General features: G+C 45.9%; 1 protein-coding gene across 3 annotated transcripts in view; it reads right to left on the bottom strand.

The window, feature by feature from the left end:
* Positions 1–9,918: 9,918 nt before the first annotated feature.
* Positions 9,919–15,826, bottom strand: part of DAPK1 (death associated protein kinase 1) — a 214,207-nt gene continuing 208,299 nt past the window's right edge. For all 3 annotated transcript variants that reach the window (XM_002819923.5, XM_002819922.6, XM_009244579.4), the window contains exons 25-26: positions 15,323–15,511; positions 9,919–12,413 (exon numbers count right to left, since the gene is read on the bottom strand). In XM_002819923.5, the coding sequence (XP_002819969.4) occupies positions 11,181–12,413; positions 15,323–15,511 (1,422 nt within the window). In that variant the 3' untranslated portion in view covers positions 9,919–11,180. The remainder of the gene's footprint in view (positions 12,414–15,322; positions 15,512–15,826) is intronic.

Here is a 15,826-nt window from a genome sequence, read left to right as displayed (position 1 = left end):
GGGAGGCAGGTCAGACAGGTTGGGATGACCAAAGGCAGCAAACACAGACTGCTTAGAAGACCCTGGGACACTTGCACAACCATGGGAGGAGGGGTGGCCCCCTGAACAATGAAAGAGACTAGATTTAGGGGAGTGCGATCCAAGCCAAATTTATTTCAAGAAGATTAAAGGAATACGATAGTTCTGGAAGGCACACTGGAGTAATGAAGCCCAAGAGCAGGGTTACTGCATGGGTGAAACAGAAAATGGGAGAAAATGAAACAGAAAATGGGAGGAAATGGTCAAGTGTTGATGAAGCCTGAAGTTTACAACCTCTCCTTAGGCCTATACTATAATTCCCATGGCCACACTCTCATGTTCAGTTTTATTCAGGCATTAACAAGGACAAAGGTTGACAAACATAGAAAAGGAATGCTAGAATCTCTTTAATGTGTGGACATTCTCTTCATCAGCCTCATGAACTCAGATTTGGGGTGATGCTTCCTGACTGGCGCTGTTCTTCCCCACACCTTGTCTTCCTCCTAGCTGACTTCTCTGCATCATTTGCGTGGTGGAGTGTTCAGGGAACTTGAGGGATCTACACACTCTATGTACAAACCTCATCCAGGCTGTGCCAAATAGTATTTTAGAATGGTCGAGGCTTAGCGCCCAGGATCACCCATCCAGAGACTTTGCAAGGGTTGGACAGACGTGGCCCTGAGAGAGCCCATGGCTTGATGAGCTGAGTGCAGGCTGAAGTTCAGGCCCCATGGGCCCTCCCTCTAGGCAACTCTGAGCAATCTACAAAGTCTGCATGAGCAGACAGATAATCTGCTGCTGCATACAGGACACACAGAGCTCACCCCTGCTCACTAAGGCTTACCGCCTAGGATGCCTCCTAGGCAGGCAGAAGTTAAGGCTGGCTTGCCACACTCACATTCTAGGACCAGGGACCTGCACCTGCCCTCGCTATGCTGACCAGTCTCCCAGGCTGTCACCACTGCCCTTGGAAGAGCTCACACTGCTGATATTCCAACTTCCTTTCTTGCTCTTGCCAAGAGGTGGCAAGAGGGTTCCCTTATTCACCTGCCCACCGAAAACCAAAATTTTTTTTGTTATAGTAAAATAGACGTAACATAAACTTGACCATTTTCACTATTTTTGAGAGCGGCATGAAGTTCATTCGCATTGTCGTGCCACCATCACCGCCATCCGTCTCCAGAACTTTCTCTTCATCCCAAACTGAAACTCCTAACCCATTCAACAGTAAATCTTCATATCCTTTTCTCCTAGCCCCTTAATTTTAAATGGATAAGGATAGTATTTTTGAAATAATGTTTATTTCCTGTTGACTTTCTTACTGACAATCTGCCTTGATATAGGCAGAGGTATCCATTGTCTTGGGAATAGTTAAGATTGTGAAAGGGGAAATGGAACGAAAAAGAGCCAAATGTTTGGGGTTTAGCTTCTATTAATAAAACAAAATTTTTGAGACCCTGGCTTTCAGCAAAAAGCCAGGCTTTATAAACAGAGGCAAATTTCCTTCCAAATTCCAACAGGCTCCTGGGAAGCTGGGTAGGCACTCAGGATGGCCTCGCTCCAAGTCACCTTGCCTTGCACCACTGCCTTTAGGAGTGAAAACAATCTGTAAGCAGTATCATAGCTGTGCTAACAAATAGTGGAGCGGGTATCGTGGAGGAGGATTCAAGGCGTCCTCATAGCCTAGAAGACAGAACAAGGGACGAGAAGTACAGATGGCAAGTGTCAGCTCACGTAGGAATTAAAATCTGCTTTTCCAATCCTCCATCTCTGGGACCATTTGAGCGGAGACCAACTGACCCTCGTATTTCATGGTGGGTGATGTTCTGGCTGAACTTCGAGACATCCCATTTCCTCCTGACTCTTGGATTCTGTGCCCCTATTTTAAGAGCAACCAGAAATACTGTGGTTCCTAAAGTGTGGCCCTCCCGCAAGGGCCTTGGGTAAGTTTTAGTGTTCAGGGGATGGAATAAACATGGCCGTGAAATATGTCATGAGACGGGGTCTGAGGGCTTTTCCTGAACTTCTATGCATGGCAAAGAGCAAAGGCTCCTGAGCAAACAAAACACAGCAATAAACCTTTAGAGTCATGTGGCCCATGGTGAACTTTTCACAATTCCAGGGAAATGGAGAAAAATGAGGAGCACTGGGTAATTTTTTTCCCCTAAGATTAAGTTATTCCATTGAAAGGAATGTTAATTATTCTAAGACTGTAAACTTCCTACTTTCTCTCTCTTTTGTTTTCTTGCTTCCTTGCCTTCCTTGCTTTTTTTTTTTTTTTTTTTTTTTTTGACACAGACTCTTGCTCTGTCACCCAGGCTGGAGTGCAGTGGTACTATTTTGGCTCATTGCAGCCTCTGCCTCCTGGGTTCAAGCGATTCTCGTGCCTCAGCCTCCCCAGTAGCTGAGATTACAGGAGTGTGCCACCATGCCCGGCTAATATTTGTATTTTTAGTAGAGATAAGGTTTCGCCATGTTGGCCAGGCTGGTCTTGAACTCCTGGCCTCAAGTGATCCATCCGCCTCAACCTCCGAAAGTAATGGGATTACAGGCGTGAGCCACCGTGCCCTGCCTTTCCTTGCTGCTTTAATTTTCTTCATTTGGAATTTTTTTCTCTATTTATTAATTTCTTTCTTTCCTTCTCTTTCTTTTGGGGCACTATGATTGGTGACAGCATTGGATAACTATTGCTGTTTCTGTGTTCTTCACAAAACAAAGTGTCAGAGTGTCAGTCCTCCATGTTCTTTATAAAAGTTTGCTATTTCATAACATTCCCAAAGTGTGGGAACCACTGGCAATAGCAAGGCTTCTCAAGGTTTAAGAGTCAGTAAAAAAAAAAAAAAAAAAAGGGCGGCCAGGCATGGTGGCTCATGCCTGTAATCCCAGCACTTTGGGAGGCCAAAGTGGGCAGATCATGAGGTCAAGAAATCGAGACCATCCTGGCCAACATGGTAAAACCCCGTCTCTACTAAAAATACAAAAATTAGCCGGGCATGGTGGCGTGTGCCTGTAGTCCCTGCTACTTGGGAGGCTGAGGCAGAAGAATCACTTGAACGTGGGAGGCAGAGGTTGCAGTGAGCTGAGATTGTGCCACTGCACACCAGCCTGGCGACATTGTGACAGAGCAAGACTCCATTTCAAAAGAAAAAAAAAAGCTACTCTTCATTGGAAATAGCTTTAAGGGGCAGAAAGAAATTATAAGATTCTTTTCTATTTCTCATTTTCAAATCAAAAATGAAAATAGCAATTCCAAAATGACAAGAGAGAATCTATTCAAGCCTTTAGTGTACTTTTGCCTGGCTTATGGAGGGATAAGATAAAAATGTCACTGGGTGAAAACAATGAGATAAATTCACAGCTGGGAACATTGTACAATATCACCAGTGTTGCATGTTTGCTCAGTAGCTGGCTGTTCTCCATGTCAGCAGGGTGTATGTGGCTTGTTTTGACTCAAGGTCCTCCAGGAGTATGTGTCCAACCACCAAGGTGGGCAGCAGAGTTTGGAGGCTGAATCCTTTGGTACCTGGAGCGGGATAGCAATGGAACCACACAGAGAATGGGCCAGAGCACTGGGAAGGGTGACTTCCCAGCAAAAGGCACCTGCACAGAAATTCAGCCCATAAAGCCAGGCAGAGAAGGACATGAATGACAATTGGATAATGAGTGTTGGCATTAAAAAGCATTTAAAATAAGTCACTAGACAATTAAACTTGCAATGTCAGAAAATCTTACAGCTTATGTATGATCAAATGAAACTAAACTTGATAGAGTGTTCACCAGATTTGACAATAATCTTTAAAATTTATGACATTGCCTGTAATGGGTTTTGAAGCTCAAAGTTTTCTAAACCAGTAATAAATGTAATTATTGAGTAATTAATCTCTCGTGATGGTGGAAAGAATGAATTTTTTCCCTTCTTGCTAAAAGAGTAAGATTACAAAAGCTGTTATATGTAGCAAAAAATTTGGTAAAAATTATTATAAAGTGTGTTAGCCATTGATTAATAAAATAAAGTTTTTCTGGGAGAAAAGAAAACCAGATAGAGTGCAACATAAATGCAAAGTTTTGCTCAGCAATTAATGTTTTCTCTTTTTGGATTTTAATTGTTATGTACCAACAGCCAAAAAAACCACATATATCATGTCCAGTCCGAAATACAGAAAAAAATGTGCATAAAGATGTTTAGCCCAGCTTTGTTTTCAATAGGGAATAACGCCTGAGTGTTTCACAGTAGGGAATTGGGATATGACAACATTATTATAGTATTTTGCAGCCATTAAAAGGAATGTTTCTGAAAAGCTTCTAATAACATTGTAAAAAAGCTGTGTCATAATCTTCCGTTTAAAAAAAGCAAGGTATAAAATTGAACACTTCATATGATTTCAGCTACATTAAAACATGTCTAGAAAGTACAACCAAAGGGAATAAAAACTTTCATTGCCTCAAATTACCCCAAAGGGAAGGGGCAGCCCATGGCCAGGGAGGGCCAGCCTCCGAAGGACTGAAGTTGCTGACTTGTGCCTACGGCGGCAGCAGCTGCTGGTTTCTCCTTCCATGTTAATCTGGGTCACAGAATCTCGTGATTTACAGAAGCAGCTCTGGCTCATTCTTGGGTGACTGGCCTGCCTTCTTGGAAGACAGGATGATGCTCATCAACGCTGGCTGTGACGCAACATGAGGGCTCTGCAAACCTCCCGTGGGTCACACACTGGGGCAGGAGCCCCAGCATCTGAGTGTCTGCTCTGAGGATGGAGCGGGTGGGATGGGTGAGGCAGAGAGGAAGAAAGTTCTCCGGATGTCCTGGTTAGTCACCCTGATTGTGGGAAATGCACACTCATGGCTGAATCAGCAAGAATCAAATCTCTTGGTCAGAAAAACAAGCCATTATGGCCTAAGAATCTCTCATGACACACACACACACGCACACACACCACACACCAAACACACACACACACCACACACACACACACCACACCACACACCACACACACACCACACACCAAACACACACACACACCACACCACACACCACACACACACCACACACCACACACACACCACACACCACACACACCACACACACCACACACCAAACACACACACACCACACACACCACACACCACACACTGCACACACACCACACACCAAACACGCACACACCACACACACCACATCAAACACACACACACCGCACATACACACATCACACACACCCACACACACCAGATACACACATGCACACACACCACACACACCAAACACAACACACACACATATACACATACATAAACCACACATATGCACATACCCCACACACACCCCACACACACCCCCCACACACACCACACACACATACCACACACACACGCACACACCACACATACACACCATACCACATGCCATACACACACACACCCTACACACCTCACACACACATCACACATACACCACACACAGCCCCACACACACCACATACATGCACACACACCACACACACCAAAGCACACACACACATGCACACATCACACACACATATATGCACATACCAACGACACACTTACCCCCATATATACATGTATATACACATACACATGCACAATACACATATACACATGTGCATATGCACACTAACTCTACTACACATATGCACATGACACACGCACATACATTAATGTACATGTACACAAATGCACACATTTATGCACAAAATACAGATGCATACACCTGCATATACATGTACTCTCATGACACACACATGCACGCACACATATATACTGCAGTATAATACACTTAGTAGATTAGGATGAGGAGCCCTCAGTTGGGGTCAGAGGGCCTGACTCTTAGTCTGAATTGTTAATAATTGAACTGTGTAATTTTGTCTAAATCTTTTCATCTCTGCTTCCAGCTGCCAGAGTGCAGTTGACTCAAACCATCTGGAAGTTCTCTTTAGTTGTAAAATTCTGTGATTTCAATGGAAAAGACGGTATCATTGACCCAGAGCTCACCTGAGCTCCTTCTCTCTACCCTGAGGAGAATCCTGGGGGCTGGAGTCACAGCATAGGGTGCTTGTGAGGCCGTCTTCACCCAGCACCAGCCCCAAGAGTGTTGCCACCAGGGATAGCCCAGCGTCCCCGAGGACCTCTGCTGTGGGCATTCCTGTGGCTTCTTCCTCCTCACACCCACACACTTCTTCCCTCCTTTCTGATAAAGAATCAAGAATTTGCCGTGGGAGCAAATAGGAATCAGCAAGCTTCTGAGGCCCAGTGCTTCCAGGAAGAGATCAGCAGCTGTCTGTCCTGAAGGCATTTCCAGGAGTTCCTTTCTGCTCAGCGGAGGTGGAAGGGTGCTCACTGCTCCTTAACTCTCCCTGTCAGAGGTGCCTCCCTGGTCCACCCTCTCTGGCCATGGCATTCATTTAGGGCGGACAAGTGGTTCCTGTCCTGAGTCAACATCTGGAAGCCACCAGGCCCTGGGCTGGGAGGATTTGGAGCCTGTCATCAGCATGTGACTTTTGGTTGTGATGCTAAAGTCTGACCTCACCCTCAGGTTGCCACCCAAAGCCCAGCTATGATCCGGATCGCTGAAGATTGCCCTTGAGAGCAAATTCCTCAGGCAGCTGTGCAGCTGGGCCCTGAGGACTCAGTGAGCCAGGGCTGGGCCCTCACCCTCACACTATTCCTCATAAACAGTTTAAGTTCTCAGGAATTCATAGTCCTGCAAAGACTGTGGTGCCGGGTCTCAAATACAAATTCAAACTAAAAACAAAACCTTCTGCCAATCAAAAGAGGAAAGCCAAACAGAACTCTCACTTCTTCCCCCTCTGAGGACCACTTTAAAGTTTTTTTTTTTTTTTTTTTGAAATAACAAATATTAAATTCTTTAAAAAGCGATCAATCCCTTTTCCTGTCCCTGTTTCCCGGGGGGGCTCCGCTTTGCTGAGCTGCTCTAAATACAATAGGTAGTCTTGTACATTACTCTGCCAGCTTTATTGTTACCTGGACATTTTTAGGTTTCAGCTTTATCTTTTTAGTTTTTTTTTGTTTTAAAGAAAACTGTGGTAATATATATATAAACACAAAATTTACTACTTTACCCAACTTGAACTGCACAGATCAGTGGCATTCAATACATTCACACTGTTGTGCCATCATCACCACCATGCCCTCCAGAAACTTTCTTCATCTTGCAAAACTGAAATCATCTTTTAATTAATTCATTCATTTATTTTGAGATGGAGTCTCGCTCTGTCGCCCAGGCTGGAGTGCAGTGGAGCAATCTCATTTCACTGCAACCTCTGCCTCCCGGGTTCAAGCAATTCTCCTGCCTCAGCCTCCTGAGTAGCTGGGATTACAGGCACCCCTCACCACGCCCGGCAAATTTTTTTGTATTTTTAGTAGAGACAAGGTTTCACCATGTTGGCCAGGCTGGTCTCAAACTCCTGACCTCAAGTGATCTGCCTATCTTGGCTTCCCAAAGTGCTGGGATTACAGGTGTGACCCGCCACGCCTGGCCTCCATCTTTTTATTCTTTTTTTTAGACGTAATTTTTGCACTTGTTGCCCAGGCTGGAGTGCAGTGGTGCGATCTCACCTCACTGCAATCTCTGCCTCTTAGGTTCAAGTGATTCTCCTGCCTCAGCCTCCCAAGTAGCTGGAATTTCAGGCACACACTACCATGCCTGGCTAATTTTTTTGTGTTTTTAGTACAGACAAGGTTTCACCATTTTGCCCAGGCTGGTCTCGAACTCCTGACCTCAGGTGATCCGCCCACCTCCGCCTCCCAAAGTGCTGGGATTACAGGCATGAACCACCACACCTGGCCCATCTTTTTACTCGTAATGAAAGCTTCCACTTCTAAGCTCAGATCCCCACACTTCCCTCTTGGTTTTACGGCCCGGCTGTTATCTAGCCGTTGTTTATGCAAGAACAGTCAGGCTGGGCCCTCACTTTGGAGTGACTTTTCTGTGGTCACTCTATCAGGGCTCAGTAAGGCCAGTGTGGACTCTGAACAGCGACAGGGCCAAATGTAGTTTTATGATTTTTATGAATCCTGTAGTTGTCACCCTAACACCTTTTCTACAAAAAAGACCAGCAAAATTTCCACTGAGTTCTGATTCCTTTTAGAAGGTGTAGGGGTTGAGATTTTGGAATCCACTGCAACTCCCACAAATGTCTTCAAGCCCACACTGTACTGGCTTTGGGTCCCTGGGATACTTTTGTCCACACTGGAGACCTCAGGCACCCCAAGGTGGCCCAAGTTTGGACGTGGTACCCAGAGGCTGTTACACTAAAGAGGTGACAAGGAACATGGCACCTGAGTGCATTTCACAGCAACTCTAAGAGACAGGGTTCCATGATTGGCTTTTCTTTCTGACTCCTAGAATTTGCACCTTTTGATTCTCACTATGGACACAGGAGGTAAGCTATGGTCTTGTTTCCTCCCTCCTGCAGGGGAGACAGCCAGCTACACATAGTGGGCAGTGGCCAGTTTCAGCCTGACCAGAGCTCCTGGTACAGAAGACTCCAAACTGCCCCCTGAAGAGTCCCCCAGGGCATTTCTCAAAATGGGGCAGTGAGTTGAGTGATCTTTAAACTCTTAACCTTTGGGTTGCAATGATACCTGACTGTGGTCCCAACATTTCAGGAGCCCGGGGACCCCACAATCATATGAACAGGTGCCTGTCCTAGGACTTGCATAAAACAAAAGCACTGGCTGGGTATTGTGGTTCATGCCTGTAATCCTCTCACTTTAGGAGGCAGAGGTGGGAGGATGGCTTGAGGCCAGAAGTTTGAGACCAGCCTGGGCAACATAGTGAGATCATCTCCTTAAAAAAAAAAAAAAAAAAAAAAAATTAGCCAGGCACGGTGGTGTGCACCTGTAGTCCTAGCTACTCAGGAGGTTGAGTCGGAAGGACTGCTGGAGCTCTGGACTTTGAAGCAACAGTGAGCTATGATCATGCCACCGCATCACAGCCTGGGTCACAGAAGCCAAGCCCTCTCTCTCTGTCTCAAAAAAGTATTAAGACTTTTGCAGTAACTCAAATGTGTCTCCCCAGCATCCTCCCTCACCTTTCTTCTACTAACAGAACCCTAGTCTTGGGGAGAACTGCTACTCCAACAGCTCATTGGGTGATGAGGCCAATCCTAGTAACTCTGTCTTTTCCAAATTTGCACAGGGACAGCTATGTGACCCAAGCTAATCCAATCAGAGTCCCACTCTGGGATTATAGATGCTGCAAGAGACGAACCCCTTCTCTCTGGTTTTTAGCTTACCTACTGCTATAGGAAGCAGTCTTTTGAAGTATGAGAGAGTGAGGCCAACACTCAGGAAGGAGTTGAGACAAGAAAAGGAGTTTCCACTCCTTAAGGTGACCACAATTTCCCTTTTAGTCTCATCCTTTGTAGACACAGCTATGTCTAGTTTTAATTTTATTCATCAGGACTTCTTTTCTCATTATGAAAGTTAATCATGTTTATTGTGGACAACTTGCTTGAAACATAAATGAACTGCAAATGTAAGAAAGGCATGAAGGTCTTTTTGCTGTAGGTTTTCTCTTCCTCCTAGTGCCATCCCCATCATTTTTGTGTAGAAGTCGCAAAGCTTCCTCTGTTCCCTGTTGCCAAAACTAAAAGAGTCAGTTTGGTTTTTTTGGTTCACCCAAGAGAAATCTAAGGGGCCTGTTTTATTTACAATGGGAAGAAATGTGAAAATTATCTGAACTCTTTTCACTTTCCCACACCATTCCTAATTTTAGTAATAATCAGCATCTAAATAACCTGAGAGTTGAGGTGTAATGATTTTCTAGGTTTTGGACTGGGTTGTCCTGCTATGTGGGGTGACAACAGTAAAGCCACAACAAATAAAAAGAAATCCTTTTGAATTAAAGATCAAAAAAACTAATGCAACGAGCAACAGTTTATTTATAAAAAAAGAAAAAAACAAACAACTTTTTAACGACATTTTATAGATTAAGTAAAAATACCAGTATTAATATATATGTATATACATAGTGCATATATATATATACATATGATATAACATTAACATTACATGCTTCTCAGGACAGAAGAATTAGGACATGTTCCCTCATATCAATTTAAAACTCGATCACAATTTAAAATCATGGAAGAAAACTTGCTTCCTTTATTTTCTGCTTTTAGACTTCAAGTACAGGAAGTTATCAAACCAGGATCTAAATGTGGAAACCATCTGCTATGCACCAATTACAAGGGACTGCCACAAATGATGAGTCAGGGGTCTTCCGAATTCTTACATAGGTCTCTGTAACCCTACAACTGTGTCAACCTTCTACCTGAGATGAGAGGGAATGATGAAGCGTGACAGTTTGTAGGTTTCATGTGGACGTTCACATTGACATTAACAAAAGCAAACTGAAAAATGTCTTCCTAGAGCAACAACACTGATCATAAAATCACCCTGGAGGAGGATTCCCTTCTCCCCTTTCCTTGTCAAACAAAACAGAAACTGTCAGAAAACAATACAAAACAAAACTCAGGGTGAAGCACCTCTGGCGATGATCAGCATACAGCAAGGGACAGAGAGGTAGCGTTTCCTTGGTGACAGCTCCTGGCTGACTCTGATGATTTCAAACACACCCTCTTCTGCAAAAGGCACTCACATATTGTCTGTTTATAAATCATACAGTGGGATTCCATACATGAGAGTTTCTCCTACAAATATAAAAGAGAAAAGCTGAGGAAATGGTATAACAAAGAAAAGCGTATAAGAAATACACATTTTGGATAAATATGCACTTTTGTTTTTTAAAGGATAATCAATATAGTAGTTAAAAAAAAGTCATTGAAAAGTTAGGAATTCCAGCAAAATTATCAGTAAGAAGCAAGGTACTGGAGGATAAGAGATGGAGTCCAAAACACTGAGAGGAGGTACACTAGCTTTTCAAGTGGCCAAAGTAAAAGATTTGTTCTGCTCTTAAACTGCAATGACCATCCACAGACAACGGAATGAGAGGGGGAGGGAGGTAGTGGCAGAGAAACAGGTCAAGCCAGAGGGAGGAGTGGCATCCCCCTGGCTGTGGGTGCAGGAAGAAACACCCTCAGCATCTCCAAAGGGAAGGATGGGCTACATCACCCCCTTGCTTCTGCAGTCCAAACAGACCCTGCCCAAGCCAGAGGCTGCCCTCACCGGGACACAACAGAGCTAATGGAATTGTAAGAGGTGCCACTGTTGCAGCTCGAGGCATAGGCCTCCTGGCTATTGCCATCCAGGTTGATTTTGAACACAGAGGATGCCTTCAGCAAAAAGTCTGCGGCATCCCGGCGACCCAGCTCCCTCAGTTTGGACATGAGGGTGCCCACTGTGCTCTCAGGGTAGGTGGTCCATTCCTGCAGCAGGGCGTGGAGGGGGCTGGGGAGGAAATCCTTGGGAGCCCCGTTATTGGTGTTGTACTTTGCCACGAGGTCAGGGAGGCCTAAGTTCATGGCGAGAAGGCACCAGTCCTTCCCCAGGGGGTCGGGTGGGTCCAGCAGGCGACTCAGTTTCCTCCGAGTGAGGAGGTTCAAGTCTGATGCGTGGATGTCCATGCCGAGGCTGGCCTGTGAGTAGACGTCGTGACACCCGAAGCACATGATGCTGCTGAAGCTTTCCTTGTACCCCCCCATGGTGTTGGTCAGTGAGGTTTCCTTCAGGGTCTGTGCCCGGAAGAAGTCCCGTGGCTGGTAGATCATGACGGGCTCGTGGTGCTCCCGCAGCTGCTGGGGGCTCAGGTAATGCTTCACGGTCAGGAGCCCTGGCAGCGTGGTGGCCATGACGTTCTCAATGGTGCTGCACACCGAGTCCAGCAGCAGGCAGCACTTGATCTTCTCTGTCTCCAGGCCGCGGACCTGGACCTCAATGCCCTGGCCATGGTTGACCAGCAGCACCAGCAGCTCAGCCCCACGGTTGGCCAGCTTGCAGCCATTCACCCACAGGCGGATGTCCGCGTCACCCTCTGGGCTTTGCTGGTGGATCCACCGGCACAGGTTCACCTGGACCTTGTGAAAGATGCCACACGGGAAGGGGGTGAGGTGTTCCACGGGCACGATGCGCACGCCGCCATACACCATCACCTCATCCTCGTCATCGGCCCAGGAGCGGTGCAGGTTGTCTGTCTTGATCAGGGCTGGGACGTCCACCATGGTCCCGCTGCTCAGGTCCCGGGCGCAGATGTCCATGGCATCGAGGATCTGCAGCAGCTCCTCCACGTCGCTGTCAGGCACCAGGCGCTGGATGTCCTCCACGGTGTAGCGGCCCCGGTAGTGGTGCAGCGCCCGTGGGGTCTCCACGGACAGCAACTTCCCCAGGACGTTTGTGCAGAGCCAGCGGGGGTCCAGGAGCAGCACATCCTGAACTGTTTCACTTTGCATGATGTTGATCTGTGGGGGGACAACAGAAAGTCATACTTAGGGGCAGAGCCCTGGCCAGGTGCAGCAGACACTTAGAGCACTAAAGGGCCTGATCCCGGCAATAGAGGCTGAGCAGATGCTCTAAGGAGTGACCTGAGGCCATTCCACATGGATGTGTCTCAAAAACCAAACACCGAGTGGAGAAAAGCAGCTTGAAAATGTCAGAATAGAGATTCTGAAAAACAACTCCCCTGAAGTCTTCAAAAAGGCCAGCGAAATGAAAGAAGAAAAAAAAAAAGGGAGATGGCAACCAAATGTCATGAGTGATTTTAGACTGGATTCTGAATCCCAAAATAAGTACATAAATAAAAATAGCTTTAAAAGAAATTATTGGGACCAGTGGCAAACCCTTGTATGAGGATGATATATTCAATCATAGTACTATATTAATGTTATGTTTCTGGAATCATCAATTATATTGGGTTATATGGGAAAATATCCTTCTCCTTAGGAGATATAAGCTAAATTATTTAGGGAAGAAATGTCATCATGTCTGCAAAATAAATAAGTAAATAAATAGAAAGGAAAGGAATTGAGCAAATGTAGCAAAATGTCAACAACTGATCAGCTTAAATGTAGTAAGCTGGGCACCGTGACTCATGCCTGTAATCCCAGCACTTTGGGAGGCCGAGGCGGGTGAATCACTTGAGGTCAGGAGTTTGAGAACAGCCTGGCCAACATGGTAAAACCCTGTCTCTTCTAAAAATACAAAATTTAGCCGGGCGTCATGGCTCGTGTCTGTAGGCTGAGGCAGGAGAATCACTTGAACCCAGGAGGCGGAGGCTGCAGTGAGCCGAGATTGTGCCACTGCACTCCAGCCTCGGCAACAGAGTGAGACTCTATCTCAAAAAAAAAAAAAAAAAATTAATTAATTAAAAAAATAAATAAATGTAGCGTATATGAGAGTTCATGGTACTATCCTTGCAACTTCTCTAAAGGCTTGGACATTTTCAAAAAAGAGTCAGAACATTCTATTATTATACCATTATGTGAATGTATAACACACACATAGAAAAGGCCTGGAAGGATATGCTGCCATGATAATAGTTGGCCTCAGAGAAGGGGAGAGAGGAATGAGACCAGAGATGATGGCCCAAGGGGACTTTAGCTTTTTGGTTGTGTTTATTTCTTAAAACAATAAAAAGAAAGGAAAAAAAAAAAGTGATGAAAAACAGAAGGAACTTTCCCTTTATGGAAGAGTTCTGCTTCCTTTCTTGGAGAGTGGCCATCGCACTGGACTCCTTCACTTGGAGGCTCTGACTCCACCGGTGACCACACGGTAATTTCCTGCCCATAGTCTGGCTTAAACCTGAAAGATGCCCCCTGTCTATCAGTCTACTCAGAATTGAACCTAGGCTGAAAATTCCTGGAGGGCAGAGCCAATATTGATCTAGTTCCTGATACAGCATTTGCTGGAATACCATTTGCAGTTTGGTCCTAAACACTGCTCATCACCTCAGGCTCAGGAAAGACGAAACTGTCCCATAGTGGAGGAGAACAGGGAGCTAAGACAGTCAGCTAAATGTAGTGTGGGACCCTGGGCCAGAAAACAGAGTCAGAAGGGCCACTGGGGAGTTCTGAAGATCTGCAAATTAGATATGGAAGGCAGGTCTGGAGGAGGCCTGGGGCCAATCAAAGTCGGGCCACACAATGTAGTTCCTGCTGCTTAATTTCCTTCCTTCTTTACGTCTTCATTTACTTACTAAACTCTCAAGGGCAAGCAGGGATGTAATGACAAATAAAGGAGACTATATGATATGATCTAGAAAGTTGCTGGTCTACTACTAGAAAGCAAGGGACTCCTGTGCCAAAGGAGTTTAGAAATTAGAATTGACACATTTTTTACATCCAGCAGTATCTTGTCATCTAAGATGTGGTCCTTCACCTGTGTTCTTCCTTGGATTCAATCACTTTAAAGTATTCCTGGATGAGTTGGCAGATTCTCTGGCCATTTAACCGGGAGTTTAAAGGCTGATGAAATTACTGCCCGGCGACTCCAGTTTTCAAGGTCACTGGCTTGTGGATTCAGGTTTAGTTTCAAGAAATTTGTATGACTCATACAAACTGGCTATAGGGCCAGATCTGGCACCTGAGATTGGGGAGGTAAGCATCTGGCTTTTAATAATCTCAGAGCTGCTTTTAGTTGCAATATTCAGAACCGTTCTTCTTGGCCCACACTAGTTCATGCAGGCTCCCGATTTCACATGGTGGAGAAACACAAAGGCACTGCCCCCGTTCCGGGGACAGGCATATGATGCCATTAGAACAGGGTTTCCAAACCGCGCCTCGGTGCTGAATGTCACAGAACCAGAGCAAAGCCTCCCATTCTCAATCATTTCTGCTGGGCATTGCTTGCTAGAGTTTGTTAATGTGCATCTCTAATTATGATTACTCTGTGTATCTGTGCACTAGAGTTCTCTGTCTTTGTATCTCCAGACATTGTCTCCAAAAGGACACCTCACTGCCTTTTCTCAACTGTTTTCGCACCCAGGAGATCTGTGTGGAGCTGACAACTCCACGCTGATAGAAAGAAGCCATCCTGAAGGCTGCCAGGAGTAGCAGATTAAGTTCCTGGTGCCCAGGGGGAGTGAAGAGAGACCCAGTCACTCAGGGCAGCGGGCACTGCACTCCCAAACTAACAGACTCTGGAAACAAAAGCAAAACACAAGACAAAATGACAGCTCCTAAGGTGAGCCGAGAACTGCAGTTCAGAGCGTCACTTGAGGCTGTGTTTGTCACACGTGTGGAAATGTCGTAGGTAGCTGGACCATTTCTACACTGCTTCCCCAGGCTCACACCACTTCCAAGAGCTGGAATTTGGGACAGGCTGAGTCCCTGGCACCTCTCACGGCCCTCTGCCTGGGCTCCCAGGGGCTCACCTCGCCTGTGCTGTGGAGCTGCTGAGCAATGCGCCTGAGGTCTTCCTCGCTGGCCAGAGGGTTCAGCTGATCCTGCACGTCGTACACAAACTGCTGCAGCGACATCAGCTGGTTGGGTCCATTGAGCTTCCTCCAGGAAGGCAGCGTGGAGATGATTTTCTCACACAGGTGAGTCATGGGAGGGCAGACCTAGAGGGGGCAGGGCCGGACAGGTTAACTCACCTGCAGCTGTGGGTGCTCTGAGCCGAGCCACAGTGGAAAGGATACATTTCATTCAGGCGCCTTGCAGGTGATTTGATGAATGAGTGAGTGGGTTTTTTTGTTGTTGTTGATTTTTTTTTTCTTTCTTTAGACTGGGTCTTGCTATTGCCCAGGCTGGTCTCAAACCCTTGGGCTCAAGTAATCCTCTTGTCTCAGTCTCCTGAGTAGCTCCGACTACAAGTACACACCACTGTGTCCGGCTAGTTAGTGTTTTTTGGGTTGAGTACTGGGGCAGTTGTCTTT

The sequence above is a fragment of the Pongo abelii genome, chromosome 13, assembly GCF_028885655.2.
Source record: "Pongo abelii isolate AG06213 chromosome 13, NHGRI_mPonAbe1-v2.0_pri, whole genome shotgun sequence".
Classification (NCBI taxonomy): Eukaryota; Metazoa; Chordata; class Mammalia; order Primates; family Hominidae; genus Pongo; species Pongo abelii.
The sequence above is the reverse complement of the archived record's forward strand: the minus strand, read 5'-3'. Positions and strand labels throughout refer to the sequence as shown.